The 13,031-nt window shown below is 60.5% G+C and overlaps 1 protein-coding gene across 4 annotated transcripts in view; it reads left to right on the forward strand.

Moving 5' to 3' along the window:
• Zc3h18 (zinc finger CCCH-type containing 18) overlaps positions 1–7,009 on the forward strand; it is a 51,247-nt gene extending 44,238 nt beyond the window's left edge. For all 4 annotated transcript variants that reach the window (XM_078032810.1, XM_078032811.1, XM_005335427.5 and 1 more), the window contains 8 exons: positions 753–857; positions 1,114–1,257; positions 1,687–1,752; positions 2,809–2,969; positions 3,116–3,315; positions 3,588–3,681; positions 5,746–5,842; positions 6,181–7,009. In XM_078032810.1, the coding sequence (XP_077888936.1) occupies positions 753–857; positions 1,114–1,257; positions 1,687–1,752; positions 2,809–2,969; positions 3,116–3,315; positions 3,588–3,681; positions 5,746–5,842; positions 6,181–6,379 (1,066 nt within the window). In that variant the 3' untranslated portion in view covers positions 6,380–7,009. The remainder of the gene's footprint in view (positions 1–752; positions 858–1,113; positions 1,258–1,686; positions 1,753–2,808; positions 2,970–3,115; positions 3,316–3,587; positions 3,682–5,745; positions 5,843–6,180) is intronic.
• Positions 7,010–13,031: the final 6,022 nt, after the last annotated feature.

Below are 13,031 nucleotides of genomic sequence, written 5' to 3' on the forward strand. Positions count from 1 at the left end.
TGCCTGTGCCTCTTGGTCCTCTGAGGCCAGCCTCCCCCTGGTCTGTAGGCGCTCCTGGAGGTCCCTCCCTGTGCCTCCTGGTCCTCTGTGGCCAGCCTCCCCCATGCCGTTCTCTGAAGGCAGCAGCGGTGGGACTGCAGGAGCCCCGTGAGGCCGCACTGCAGGGCTGGTGCTGCTGCAGTGGGGGGCTGCACGGGACAGCTGAGCAGGGAAGCTTGAGCCTTCCTCGACCCTCACAAACAGCAGCATCCTAGATTTTGTCCTTGGTGCTTTGTCTACCCTGCTGACACTAAGACTGTGTCAGATGGCTGCCAGCCCTGTCTGTGCCTGTCACCTTGACCTGCTCTGCTTGTGGATCTTTGTCACCCATACCTGTCTCCTGGTGCCTTGGGCCCCCTTCAGCCCCGGGCCTCTCTGGTCCCCCCACAGATCCAGAGCCCTGTCCACTCGGCAGCACATGGCCAGGTAGCCGGCTCAGGCGTCTGTCTCGCTGGCCATTCTGTGGGCTGTGGAACCAGCCCATGCCTTGCCTCCTGCATGCAGGCTCAAGGGCCTTCCTGGGCACAGCTGCCCCGGCACTCTTGTTTCTACTCTGAGGGTGTCTCTTTAACAAATGGTGGAGTGACCTGAAACCAAACTTAGTCTGAGACATTCTCCATGGGCTGGGGCTGGGGCTGGGGCTGTGTCCTGGGCTCGGCCAGTGAAGAAATGCGCTGAGCACCGGGGCCCTCATTGTCCTCTTTGCTCCCCAGGTCCCGGTCCTTCTCCTCATCGCCATCCCCGTCTCCCACGCCTTCTCCACACAGACCTCCCACCAGAACCAAGGGGGAACCGGCACCGCCCCCAGGGAAGACAGGGTGAGTTCTGAGCCGCCCCAGCTCCCCGTTCTGCGTCCACACTGCTCAGGTCTGGGGACCCCACCTCCTCCCCAGTCTTCTGCTCTGTGCTTGTGATTGGGCTAGAAGCATGGCCCCTGGAAGACGGGTGGAGGCAAGAGGCTCAGATCCTGAACCCAGGTCCTCCCACTACCTACCAGAGCCCCGAGGTGTGGGTGCCTTTCACAGGGACACCAGCCACGTCCCCAGCCCTGTCCTGAGCTTCTCTGTATCACAGAGAGAAGTCGGTGAAGAAGCCAGTCCCACCGCCCGTCCCACCACAAGCTACCAAAACCACTGCTCCTGCCCCTGAGCCCACCAAGCCAGGAGACCCCCGGGAAGCCAGGAGGAAGGAGCGGCAAGCCCGGTCGCCCCCCCGGAGGTGAGCGCTCAGGCTCTGGTCTCCCTGGGGGTGCTGTGTCCTGTGCCGCCACAGAGCAGGTGCTGAGGCAGAACTCCAGAGCACGGGAGGGCATTTGGGCCAAGTAGTGGAGGCCATCAGCTGAGCCCAGACCCAGAAAGCCTGTCCTTGACCTCTGCAGCTTTGGCTGGTCGTGTGCCCCAACTGAGCCTTGGTTTCCCTGGAGCACAGTGGGTGGGGTGACCACTGCCCACGGTCCCCAGGCTCCTGGGAGAGGGCTGTCTCAGTGCTGCTGCAGGTGCTGTCTGTGGGTACTTGGTTTCTTACTTGGAGAGGAAGCTGCACCCAGAAGGATAGCAGCAGACCCAACAGCGTGCAGGTGTCTGGCAGCGGTGGGCCTGCGTGCCCAGGGCTCTGCCTCCAAGCAGTGGCTCTGCTGTTGTGTTGCAGGCGGACGCTCAGTGGCAGTGGCAGCGGCAGCGGCAGCAGCTACAGTGGCTCCAGTTCCCGATCCAGGTCACTCACTCAGCCCCACTCCCCGTCCACCTTGGCCTCTGTCCCTCCCCAGGCAGGCTGGCCACACAGGGGCTCCAGCATGCAAGGCTTACCCAACCCTGACAGGCCTGGGCTCCAGGGCTGTGGCTCAGGACGCTGACCTCACACGAGAGCACCTGACTGTGGGCTAGGGGGCCAGGTGGCCAGGGCGCAGCCCAGAGGGGCAGAGCAAGGCTGGTCCAGGTCCCCTCCCAGGAAACCTGAGGGGAGGTGCTTGAGAAGGGCTGTGCTGCTGGGAAGGAGCGTGAAAGCCCGCCAGCCCTTGGCCTTACCCTGGGCTCCTTCCATTTCCAGGCAGCAGGCGGTTTGTCCATGTGTCCAGCTGTTTCTGAACATGTCTGAAGTGTTTTGAGGAATTAAAAAAAAAAAAAATGCCTGGCATAGTGGCCATGCTTGTGACCCCAGAGGCTTGGGAGGCTGAGGCAGGAGGTGGCAAGTTCAAAGTCAGCCTCAGAAACTTAGTGAGACCCTGTTTCAAAATGAAAAATAGAAGCAACTGGGATGGGACTCAGTGGCCCTGAGTTGAGTCTTCAGTAGTGAAGAAGATGGAAAATGTTTGGGCCTCTTGTTTCCTTTCCTGTGTGCCATTGCAGCGCCTGACCGTCAGGAAGCGCTGTGCCAGCTGGTGGGTGGGGCGGGTTGGGGCCGCGTGCCTGTGCTGTGTGGAACCTGCGTGTGGCAGCACCACAGGGCACGCCCCAGGCGGTGAAGTCGCCACCCCCGTTCTGGTTTCACTGTAGGCTCAGACCTGCCATCTCCCGTGTTCCTCCCCAGCACACAGGGCCACCCTTCCTTAGTGAAGCACAGACCCTGGTTCAGTGGTGTGGCCACCCCTTCACTGTGGAGACCTTTGGGCCCCTCAGAGTCCCCCTGAAACCTCATGTCCCATGAGTGCACACTCCATAAGTGGGAAATCTGGGTCGAGGTGGCCATGGAAACCCACTGTCACCCCTCCTTGTAGCCTGCAGTCCAGACCCATGGTTGAGACTGTGAGGCACAGCTGTCTCGTGTGTCCAGGTCCCTGAGCGTGAGCAGTGTCTCCTCGGTGTCCAGCGCCACCTCGAGCAGCAGCTCAGTGCACAGTGTGGACTCAGAGGACATGTATGCAGACCTGGCCAGCCCTGTGTCCTCAGCCAGCTCTCGGTCCCCCACCCCAGCCCAGACCAAGAAGGAGAGAGGTAGGCTGGGCCCTGGTGTTCTGGAGGTGCCTTCAGGGCGGGCCTGGGAGAAGCTCTCTTTGGGTGTCCATGGTGCCTGGTGGTCGAGGTGCACATAGGAACCTGTGGGGACGCACCTGTGGCTGAGAGGTGTCATTGATTGGCAGGAAAATCAAAGAAGGAAGATGGTGTTAAGGAAGAAAAGCGCAAAAGGGATGGGTCCACACAGCCGCCCAAGTCCTCGAAGCTCCCGGCAGGCGGGAAGTCCTCCCAGCAGCCCTCAGCACCCCAGCAGGCACCCCCCGGGCAGCCGCAGCAGGGCTCCTTCGTTGCCCACAAGGAAATCAAGCTGACGCTGCTGAATAAGGTGAGGCCAGGGGCTGGGCTGGACCAAGGGTCTGCCTGCTCTCAGAGAGGGCTAGCCAGTGGCCTCTTTCACACCAGGACAACCTAGGCATGTGCAGGCAGCACCTCTGGGCAGTCAGCCCCCAGGAGCTGCAGCCCAGATGGCCTCTTAGGACTCCTGTGGCCAGCCAGTTCCCACGGAGCAGCATCAGGCCCACCACCGTCTCTGCTGTATTAGTCCCACAAAGTGGTGGCAGCCCAGGCCTGCCACCTCATGGTTCTGTGTTGTTTCAGGCGGCTGACAAAGGAAGCAGGAAGCGGTATGAACCATCAGAGAAAGACAGGCAAAGTCCTCCAGCCAAGAGGGCCAACTTATCCCCAGACCGAGGTGAGCCTGAGGCCCCAGCCAGCACAGCCCAGGGGTTCTCAGCATCCCGTCTTCTCTTGAAAACTAGCAAGGAGAATCCCGAAGAATTGTGTGCGATGTATCCATCAGTATTTATAGCATTGAAAACTGGAAATTTTTGTAAATACTTATTTACTTTAAAATAACAGGGCCTAAGGTGGTGTTAACCCCGGCAACTTGGGAGACTGAGGCAGGAGAGTCACAAGATCAAGGTCAACCTGGGCCTCTCAGCTAAATTCTGACTCAGAATAAAAAGGGCTGAGTGCCATGGCATACGCCTATAATCCCAGAGGCTCGGGAGGCTGGGGCAGGAGGATCGCAAGTTCCAAGCCAGCCTCAGCAACAGCAAGGTGCCAAGCAACTCAGTGAGACCTTGTGTCTAAGTAAAATACAAAATAGGGTTGGGATGTGGCTGAGTGGTTGAGGGCCCCTGAGTTCAATCCCTGGCACCCCCAAGAGGGGAAAAAAAGAGGTAAAAAGGGCTGAGGGTGTAGCTCAGTGGTAAAGTGCTCCTGAGTTTTCTCTCCAGTACCAAAAATGAATAACTTTTTTTGTCACGTTCCACGACTAACACACTCAGGGTCACTCTAGGGGAGCTGGGCTGCACAACATAACCACACAAAGAGACAGGGACACCTTTTTCTTTGGGGCCCTGTGAGGGCTCCTCTGACCTCAGGGGTCCGTGAGAGCACTGCTGACCCCTTTTATTGAGGAGAAGCGATTCAGATGAGGCCAGGGGTCAGGTTTCAGGGGCTGAGTCTAGCTTCGCCATGTCTGCTGTCAGGTTGACTGACATCTAGGAAGGCCACACCCAGGGGGCAGAGCAAGAGAAGGGGACACACAAAGGGAGCTTCCATGGAACATTCTATCCCAAACAGAGCAAAGGGGCAGTGTTACAAAGGAGCAGGTGAGCGTAGCTCTACCCCAGGGGTGACACCTGAAGACACGCCCTCAACTTCCTGAGCCAGGACAACGCCCAAGTCACCACGAAATGCAGTGATGGGCCAGAGCCTCTTGCTTCGGGATGGAAGGCGTGGGTCATCAGGGGGGCTCCCCACGTTTGTTTGTGTTTTAAGGCTGGGGTGTAGCTCCAGGCGTAGGGTTTGTCTAGTATGTAGGAGGCCCTGGGTTCCACCGTTGGCACTGCCAAAAAATTACCAATCATAAACCACTGTCTTTCAACACAAATAGCATTTTTTATGAAAAGCAACCATCTTCCAGAACAAAATGAAGAGTGTGTTCATCTTTTCTGCAAGTGCCTCTACCGTCTGTCTGGCAAAAGACAAGGGGTTCTTGTCCCCTGGCTGGCCTGTCCTGTGCGACACATGAGGAAAAGAACAGTGTTTCCCTGTCACTGTTTCACCACAGAGACCTAAAGGGTCTCGGGCCCAGCCATCCCCAGACCCTGCTTGGAGAGGCCCAGACCCAGGCAGAGACAGTCTTGCTGGCTGGCTTTGATGGGTAGAGCCAAAACCCAGGCATCCTCCCCTAAGGAGGTGTCCACCTATAGTAGGGGGCCTGGGCCTGGGCCCCTCACAGGAAGGAAACTGCCCACCTCTGCCCAAGCACCCAAGGTGGACTGCACCCTCAAGGGCCGGCCTAGGAGCAGCCTTTACTGTCCTTGCCTAAGGTTGCATGACCCTGGGTTTGTCCACCAGCCTGTGGACCTGAGCCAGGCACTGACCTCCAGTGCTCTCACTCCACGCCTCCAAGTCCAGGGCTTCCTCCCGTGGCAGTGGCATAGAACACTCGTGGTCTCTTGGTTCTGCTTCTGGTGTTTAAAGGGGCGTGCTCTCCTGCCATCCCATGTTGCCAGAGGCCAAGGTGCCAAGGCTGGGCGCAGCTCCAGGCCAGGCTGCAGCACTGGCCCAGCACTCGGCTGGCTCCTCTCTGTCCCTGGCTCCCTTCCTGCTCTGTTCCTGGTAAAAGCGGAGGTGTGCTGAGCTGCCCTGGGCTCTGGAGCTGGGCCCCAGGCCTGTGGCCAGGCCCTCCTGAGCGCCACCTCTGCGTAGCAGGCGACGGTCACACTCTCTTCCCTCTTGCCAGGTTCTCGGGACCGGAAGTCAGGAGGGAGGCTGAGCTCCCCGAAGCCCGAGCGGCAACGCGGCCAGAACTCCAAAGCCCCCCTGGTCCCCACAGACAGGTGCGTCCACCTGGGCCTGCTGCATCTCCCCCCGCCCCTACCCCTTAGCCCCCACCTTGCCAGCAACTGCCAAGGCCACCAGGAGAGGGCCGGGGCAGCCAGTGCAGCCCAGCCAGAGCCTGAGTACCTGATCTTGTTCCTTAAGCAGCCCAGGGCTCTGGGCACAGAGAGGTCTTGAGGTGGACCTCAGAGAGGGTAGATAACCAGCAGAATGACCAGGTGCACCAGGCCAGCCCAGGATTCTCCCAGTCCTTTCCCGCCAGGAGGGAGCCCTGGGTGTGCTCCAGCCTTCCACCTGCCAGGAAGCATCTCACATCTCCGCCTTCCCATCCCTGCAGGAAGCGCCAGCTGTCACCCCAGTCCAAGAGCTCCAGCAAGGTGACCAGCGTGCCCGGCAAGGCCACAGACACAGCTGCAGCCAGTGCCAAGTCCGGGAAGGCGAGCACGCTGTCGCGGCGGGAGGAGCTCCTGAAGCAGCTCAAGGCGGTGGAGGACGCCATTGCTCGCAAGCGGGCCAAGATCCCCGGGAAGGTGTAGGCCCGGCTGGCCCCCGGAGTGACTCGTGTTTTTATATAATAGGGTAAGCGCAGCCGTTTTGGATTTTGCAGTTAATGTCTTATTTTGGCTGTGATTCTTTTTAAAAATTAAAAAAAAGAATAAAAAAAGTTTCTCAGCTGGAAAAGAAGCCACACACAAAATGAAGATGATGCTGAGTCCCGGCCTCCCCCTCCAGAAGGATCGGTCCCTCCCGAGCAGAAGTCCCACCAGCAGACAGACAGGCCGGCCTGGACGAGGCGTGGTTTTATGTAAATTATAAGTCCCCTACACGTGGCCCAGCCTGCGATGCTCTCCTGCCTCCTGTCTCCACCTGCCGGGGCAGCCTCCTCGCTGGGCGCCTCTCCAGCACGCCTCCATGGGGACGAGACCTGAGCACATCTTCCTCTCCCTCACCGCCCGGATCAGAAGTATATATATATTCTTGACTCAAGTCTGATTGGGAATATTTCCTGTCTTATCTGAAGCTGAAGCATCAATTTGTTTTAGTTGATTTAAAAAGGAAAAAAAAAAAGACCAAAAAAAAAAAAAGGCCAAGGGTATTGGGGTGTCTGTCTAATGTGGAGGGTCTTTTTTTGAGGGATCTCCTAAAATAAAATATTTTGATAAGCAGTTTCCTGGCCTTCGTGGTGTTTTGTGTGTCTACGTTGCCTGTCTCCGTCTCTCCAGCCAGACACCAGGCCTGGTGCACCCTATCCTGCACCCTGCCCTGCATGCACCCACACTCTTCCCTGTGGCCTCTAGTCTGCCCTGTGCCCTGCCCAGTGCCCATGCTCTGCCTGTGCCATGCCTTGTGTCGTGCACCCTGAACTCTGCCTTGTGTTGTGTACTCTGCCCTGCATGCACCTGACTTTGTCCTGCATCTGTGCCCTGCCCTGCATGCACCTGACTATCCTGCATCTGTGCCCTGTCCTGCACCCTGCCCTGCATGCACCTGACTCTGTCCTGCATCTCTGCCCTGCCCTGCATGCACTTGACTCTATCCTGCATCTATGCCCCACCCTGCATCTGCGCCCTGCCCTGCATGCACCTGGCACCCTGCCCTGCATGCATCCTACACCCTCCCTTATACCCGTGCCCTGCCCTACACTCACACCCCGGCCTGCATGCACCTGATTCTTCCCTGCACCTGTACCCTGCCCTGCATCTACCTGTCCTGCATCCACTCCCTGCCCTGCATGCACCTGATTCTTCCCTGCATCCATGCCCTCCCTGCATTCACCCTGCACCGGCACCTGCCCTGCATGCACCCCGCACCCTGCCCAGTGTCCTATGTTCTGCCCCGCAGGAGAACAAGACAGCGGGGGCTGAGTCAGCCTCTTCCTGCTGGGGTGGCCCACCCTGGAGAGGTGGACTGCTCCGTCTGCCCTCAGCCTCTAGCCTGTAGTCAGGGCTCTGCCTTCACTTCTGGCCCTGTCTCCAGGGCTGCAGCAGGCCTTCCCTGGGACATGAGCTGGTGGCCCCTTTCACAGCAGCAGGCCCTGGACTAGGCAAGCAGACCAGGTTGGGCTGCCCTTGAGCCACAAAGCTAGTTGTCACCTGCTTTGAACATGTCACTAGACCGCTACCAGGTGTGTGTGTGTGTGCAGGTTTGGGGCCCAGACAGGCTGTGGTGCCTCACCTCGCTCCGGGGCAAGGTGCTCCTACCCGTGGTGCTAAGTGCCCCACTCGTGGCCTCCAGGGCAGCGCCAGACCTCCTCCTCTGTTCTCACCTGCAGGGCCCTGTGCAGCCAGTGGCCTGAGGTCCTGCCCTGGGTAACAGGGCTACTCTTCGGAAGGCTGAGGGCACTGCGGTATGGAGTGGCGCTGGAAACAGGAACCCTGCTGGTGACTAACCTGCCCAGCTGGGTTCCATGTAACATCCATTTAAAGGCCCTGAGATTGTTCTTGTGTCAGTGACCTCGAATGTGTGCCCAAGGACTTTTTTTTGGGGGGAGGGTACCAGGAATTGAACCCAGTGGTGCTTAACCACTGAGACACATCCCCAGCCCTTTTTTGTATATATTTTTTTAGATTTAAAGACAGTCTTCCCGAGTTGCTTTAGGCCTTGCTAAGTTGCTGAGGCTGGCTTTCGACCCGCAGTGCTGCTCCGCAGGGATGGTAGGTGTGTGCCAAGACGCCTGGCTGCCCAAGGACTTTCCCCAGGTTTATCTGAGATGCCATCAGGTCAAAGCCAGGTGCCGGGGACTCCTGTTCTCTGAGGGATGGCTTTCAGAGGCCTGAGCCAAGCCAGGGTCACAGCCCAGGGGTCTGCAGAAGACCAGGAGAGGCCCCCTCTGCTCTGGCCCCCACCCTGGCCTTCCTGGGAGCCCTGCCAGGTCCCCCCAGACCGAAACTGGGTTTGAGCTTCTCGCTGAGGGCAGCTGTCCATGCTCTGGGTGTCCAACCTCCTCAGGCCAGGATGGGGTCCCTTCAGAGGCTCAGGAAGGTTGAAGGCCTCACCCCGACCCACTGTCCCCCCTTTGGTCTAAGTGGTGAGCACTTCCAGGCAGGCACTGGGACAGGGGCCTCTTTGTGGAAGGGGCATGGCAGCGACAGGCCAGCTGTGGCGTGGCGGTTTCCTGCACCCTTTCCGTGGCCTGCACACCCCACCTACAGGGGTCGCAACAACAGGCCACCACTGGGCAGCAGCCAGCTGAGCTGCTGGCTGGAACCCAGCCCAGCGGGAGGCACCTGCCGAGTGACAGGCCGATTGGACCCCTGCCCTGGGGGACCGCTGCTCTCCGCGGGCAAGCAGCTCTCGGTCACCCGGCCTGTCGCGGGCAGCCACTGGGGCGGGGCCTGATTGGGTGGGTGGGGCCACCGCCCCTCTGCCGCCCTCTGTCTGGCTGTCCAGTCTTGCCCAACCCTGGACTTGTGCGCAAGTTTCCGCCAAGGAAGCCAGGCCGCCTGCGCCCTTGCCTTCGGGCGGTGTCCGCAGAGCCTTGCCCTCGGGTGGTGTCCCCCAAGTCACCTGCGCGAAGAGGGCTCCCACCGGCCATTGAAACGGAAAATGCAGCCGGGCAGGCGGCGCCCGCCTGTGATCCCAGCAGCTCCGGCGGCTGGAGCCCAGCAAGGGCAGCTTGGCGACATCCTGTCTCAAAGTAAAGAAATTCAAAGGCTGGGTGTGGCCCAGTGGTAGGGCACCCCCAGTTCAATCCCAGTGCCCCCCCGCAAAAATCGGAAAATGCGGAAACACCCCCTCCAGGGCGGAGGCAGGTGGACTCAGGTCATAAGGTAGCGACACAGGCAGGGGCAAACTTGACCCGGTCCGCCAGCCCCTCTTCCCGGCAGGTGCCTGGGCCAGGCGGCGCCCCTGCTGGGTCGGGCTCAGCTCTAGACTGGAGACTGGCTGGCAATAGGCAGGTCCCTCCCCACCCGCTTGGCATGAGGTGGCCCAGCGGCCTCATTCTGGTTGGCTCTGGCTGGGCCACCATGAAGTGGACAGCTTGGGATCAGGCATTCTCCGCCTCTCAGTACTGGGGGACCCAGGGCCCCACACCAACCCCTCAGTGTCACCCTCTGTCCTGAGAATCCAGGCCCTGTGGGCTCCTGGGAAAGGAACAGGACCAGGAAAGGGGGCCTGGCTGGGGCCAGCAACCGTCCTGCAGAGGCCGGAACCCCGCTCTGCCAGCCCGCATGCAGCTCAGAGCCAGCCACTGCCCCCGGAGCCGGTCTCCCTGCTATGAAGGCCAGGACCATGGCAGGAGCTGGCACCCGGCCGTGGCCAGAGGTGTCTCAGTCCTCCCTGGTCTGGGGCACAGGTGGGCTGTCTTGACACCATCCTGACCTGGGCCTGAGCCCGTGGACAGACCAGAGCTCTGGGAGAGGCGGCACGGGAGGGGTCCCTGGCTCCACGTGGACCTTTTGCGGAGGCACCATCTCCCCTCCAGCTTCTCCTTGCCTTCAAGGTAAGGTCGAGCTGACCGCCTACTGCAGGGGGCTCCCGCACCTGAAGGGGCTGGGACCTGCTGCTCCCTGCCCTGCCCGCGCTCGGCTGCCAAGGCACCTGTCTTCCTCCCGCTGGGTCCGCCACCCTGACACAAGACACTGTGACCCAAGACAAGTGTGGAAGCAGGAAGGCCCGAGACTTGAACCAGAGCACCCAGAAACTGAACCCAGAAGCCTCCTGAGCCCCCAGCACCGTGTCCATGGGGTCCCCAGGGGTTGGACGTGTGGATCGGGAGGTCAGGCCCTGCCAGCTGGGGAGAGGCACAGAACATCTCAGGCGCCCAGCTGCAGGCCCCTACGGGCATTTGGGGAGGGGCTTCCCGGGGGGCGCCTGGCAGGTCTCAACCCTGGGCCCCCCAGAGGTCCCAGGACCAGAGGCCCCAGCAGGGAAGTGCCGCCCGCCCTTGGCCGGGCTCCACCTGCAGAGAGGTGGCCAAGGAGCCTGGAGTTTCTGCCCAGGAGCAGCTGGGGGCCTGGGGTCCCTCGGGTGCTCCTAGTGCAGGCGGCAGGCAGTGACCTCAGGGGGACTGGGGCTGGGGTCAGGGCTCTTCCCTGCGTCCCTTTGTGGGTCACTGCGGGAGCACCTGGGACGTGGGCATGGCTCTTGTGCCAGGCACAGTGGAGGCACAGTCCCTGCCCTGAGGAGCTAGTGCTGCCCCCAGGGGGGCTGGGGGCTGGAGTCTACCCTGCAGGAAGCAGGGGTCAGCCCGGGGGTCCCTCCCGACCTGGGCTGACCACAGCAGGGAACTAGAGCGGCTCTACTGTGTCCGCCAAAGAGTCTGTCCTCTCACCCCCACCATCGGGAACCTGCCCCCATCCTGTGGGAAGGTCTGGGCTTTGATGTGATTAAGAAAGGGGTTTCCAGGGGCTGGGGCTGGGGCTCGGTGGCAGAGGCTCAGTGAGCACGCACGAGGCCCTGGGCGCGGTCCTCAGCACCACATAAACGTAAAGACACTGTGTCCACCCAAAGCTTAAGAATAAATATTAAAGAAGAAAAAAGAAGTAAAGAAAGATGGGACTAGAATGGGCCCTAAATTCAATGATCCGTGTCCTTATAAGACCAAAGAGAGCCACAGGGAGAGGCCACATGAGGAGCATGTGCCTTCTGAGCCAGATGGGGACCTTGCAGCCAAAGGCCAGGGGGCTTGAGGGTTGTCAGAGGCGCCAGAAGCTGTGGAGCCTGGCAGATCCCCCAGAGAACCCAGAGGGGCTCAGCGCTGTCCACCTGGACTTCAGGCCACATGCAGACAAAGTCACTTGTTTAAAGCCACACAGATTGTGGCACTGTTGGAACAGTCCTGGGAACCAGAATGGACAGTGAGCTCCCCGCCACAGTAGGTATGCAAGGGCGAAAACAGAGGGCAGAGCTGCCCTGGGGCTCCGTGCAGGGGGCAGTTCCTTGTTGTTTTGGGCGTGGGGAGTGGACCAGGGTTGCTGAATCGCTGAGCCACGTTCCCAGCGCCAGTGTTTATTTTGAGATGGGGTCTAGCTAAATGGCTGAGACTGGCCTTGAACTTGAACTTGCGGGCCTCTTGCCTCAGCCTCTGAAGTTGCTGAGATTAGAGGTGTGCACCCCATGCCCAGCTCCCTGCAGCTTTGACTCTCCTCCCTAGACGGCTGGCACCAGGCAGGGTGTCCTTTACCCACTACGTCTGCACACACTGAGGCCACAGAGCGGGAGCCCGAGTCTACAGGCCGCTGGGGGTGGTGCTGGGAGAGCCCCGTGTCGGGGCCTCTCTGGCCCACCACCCTCCAAAGGCTGTGGTGTTGGCCAGGGTGGCCTTCCCAGGGCCGGTCAGCACTGCCAGCGGGGAAGAGAGACCGCAGGGGACACTCTCCTCCCACACCCCGCATTCACAGTGTCCCAACCCTGGCTCCAGCTGACCCCTTTTCCACCCCTGCAGCCAGCAGTGTTGAGCTGGGTCCTCAGGGCACCCCAGGTGCTGACCTGCTGACTTGGACTCAGGATGAAACCCCAGAGCCCCGCCGCCCCTCTGCGCCCGCCTTTGCAGCCTCGCCTTCACCTGGTCTTTTTTCCTTTGGTACCGGAGATCAAACTCAGGAGCACTTCGCCACCAAGCGCACCCCGGGCCCTTCGTACTCCTTTTTCTCCCCTTGGGGTACCGGCGATGGAACCCAGCGGCCCTCCACCACTGAGCCACACCCCAGCCCTCTTTTGTATTTTATTTAGAGACAGGGTCTCACTGAGTTGCTCAGGGCCTCACCGTTGCTGAGGCTGGCCCAGTTGAATTCGCCATCCTCCTGCCTCAGCCTCCTGAGCCTGAGATTACAGACGTGTGCCACTGTACCCAGGCACCTGGCCTTGATCATGTTGGGTAAAGACCACCTCAGTGCCCACTCAGAGGTAGATGGACCCTGTGGAGGGATTACAGGTTGTCAAGCAAGAGAGGCCCAGCCTAGCCGCAGGTCAGCTGGCCCAAGTGGCAAGCTGCTCTTGTCGAAGGTGCTAGTCAGTCAGACAGAGGAGGACTGCCCACTGCTCCCTCTAGGTGGGGAGGGGGCCTCACTGCCCCGCGCACCTGTGACGCCATCCCTGCTGGGGGCGCGGCAGGGCGGGTGCAGTGATTCCTGTGCTCCGGGGAACCCAGGGGACAGGAGGAGGAAGTGCCGGGGGCTGGGCCCATCCCAGGAGGAAGCGACGGCCGGATTTTCCCCAGGTGTGGCCCGAGTATAAAGAACCGGG

The sequence above is a fragment of the Ictidomys tridecemlineatus genome, chromosome 15 (assembly GCF_052094955.1).
Source record: "Ictidomys tridecemlineatus isolate mIctTri1 chromosome 15, mIctTri1.hap1, whole genome shotgun sequence".
In the NCBI taxonomy this organism is placed as follows: domain Eukaryota; kingdom Metazoa; phylum Chordata; class Mammalia; order Rodentia; family Sciuridae; genus Ictidomys; species Ictidomys tridecemlineatus.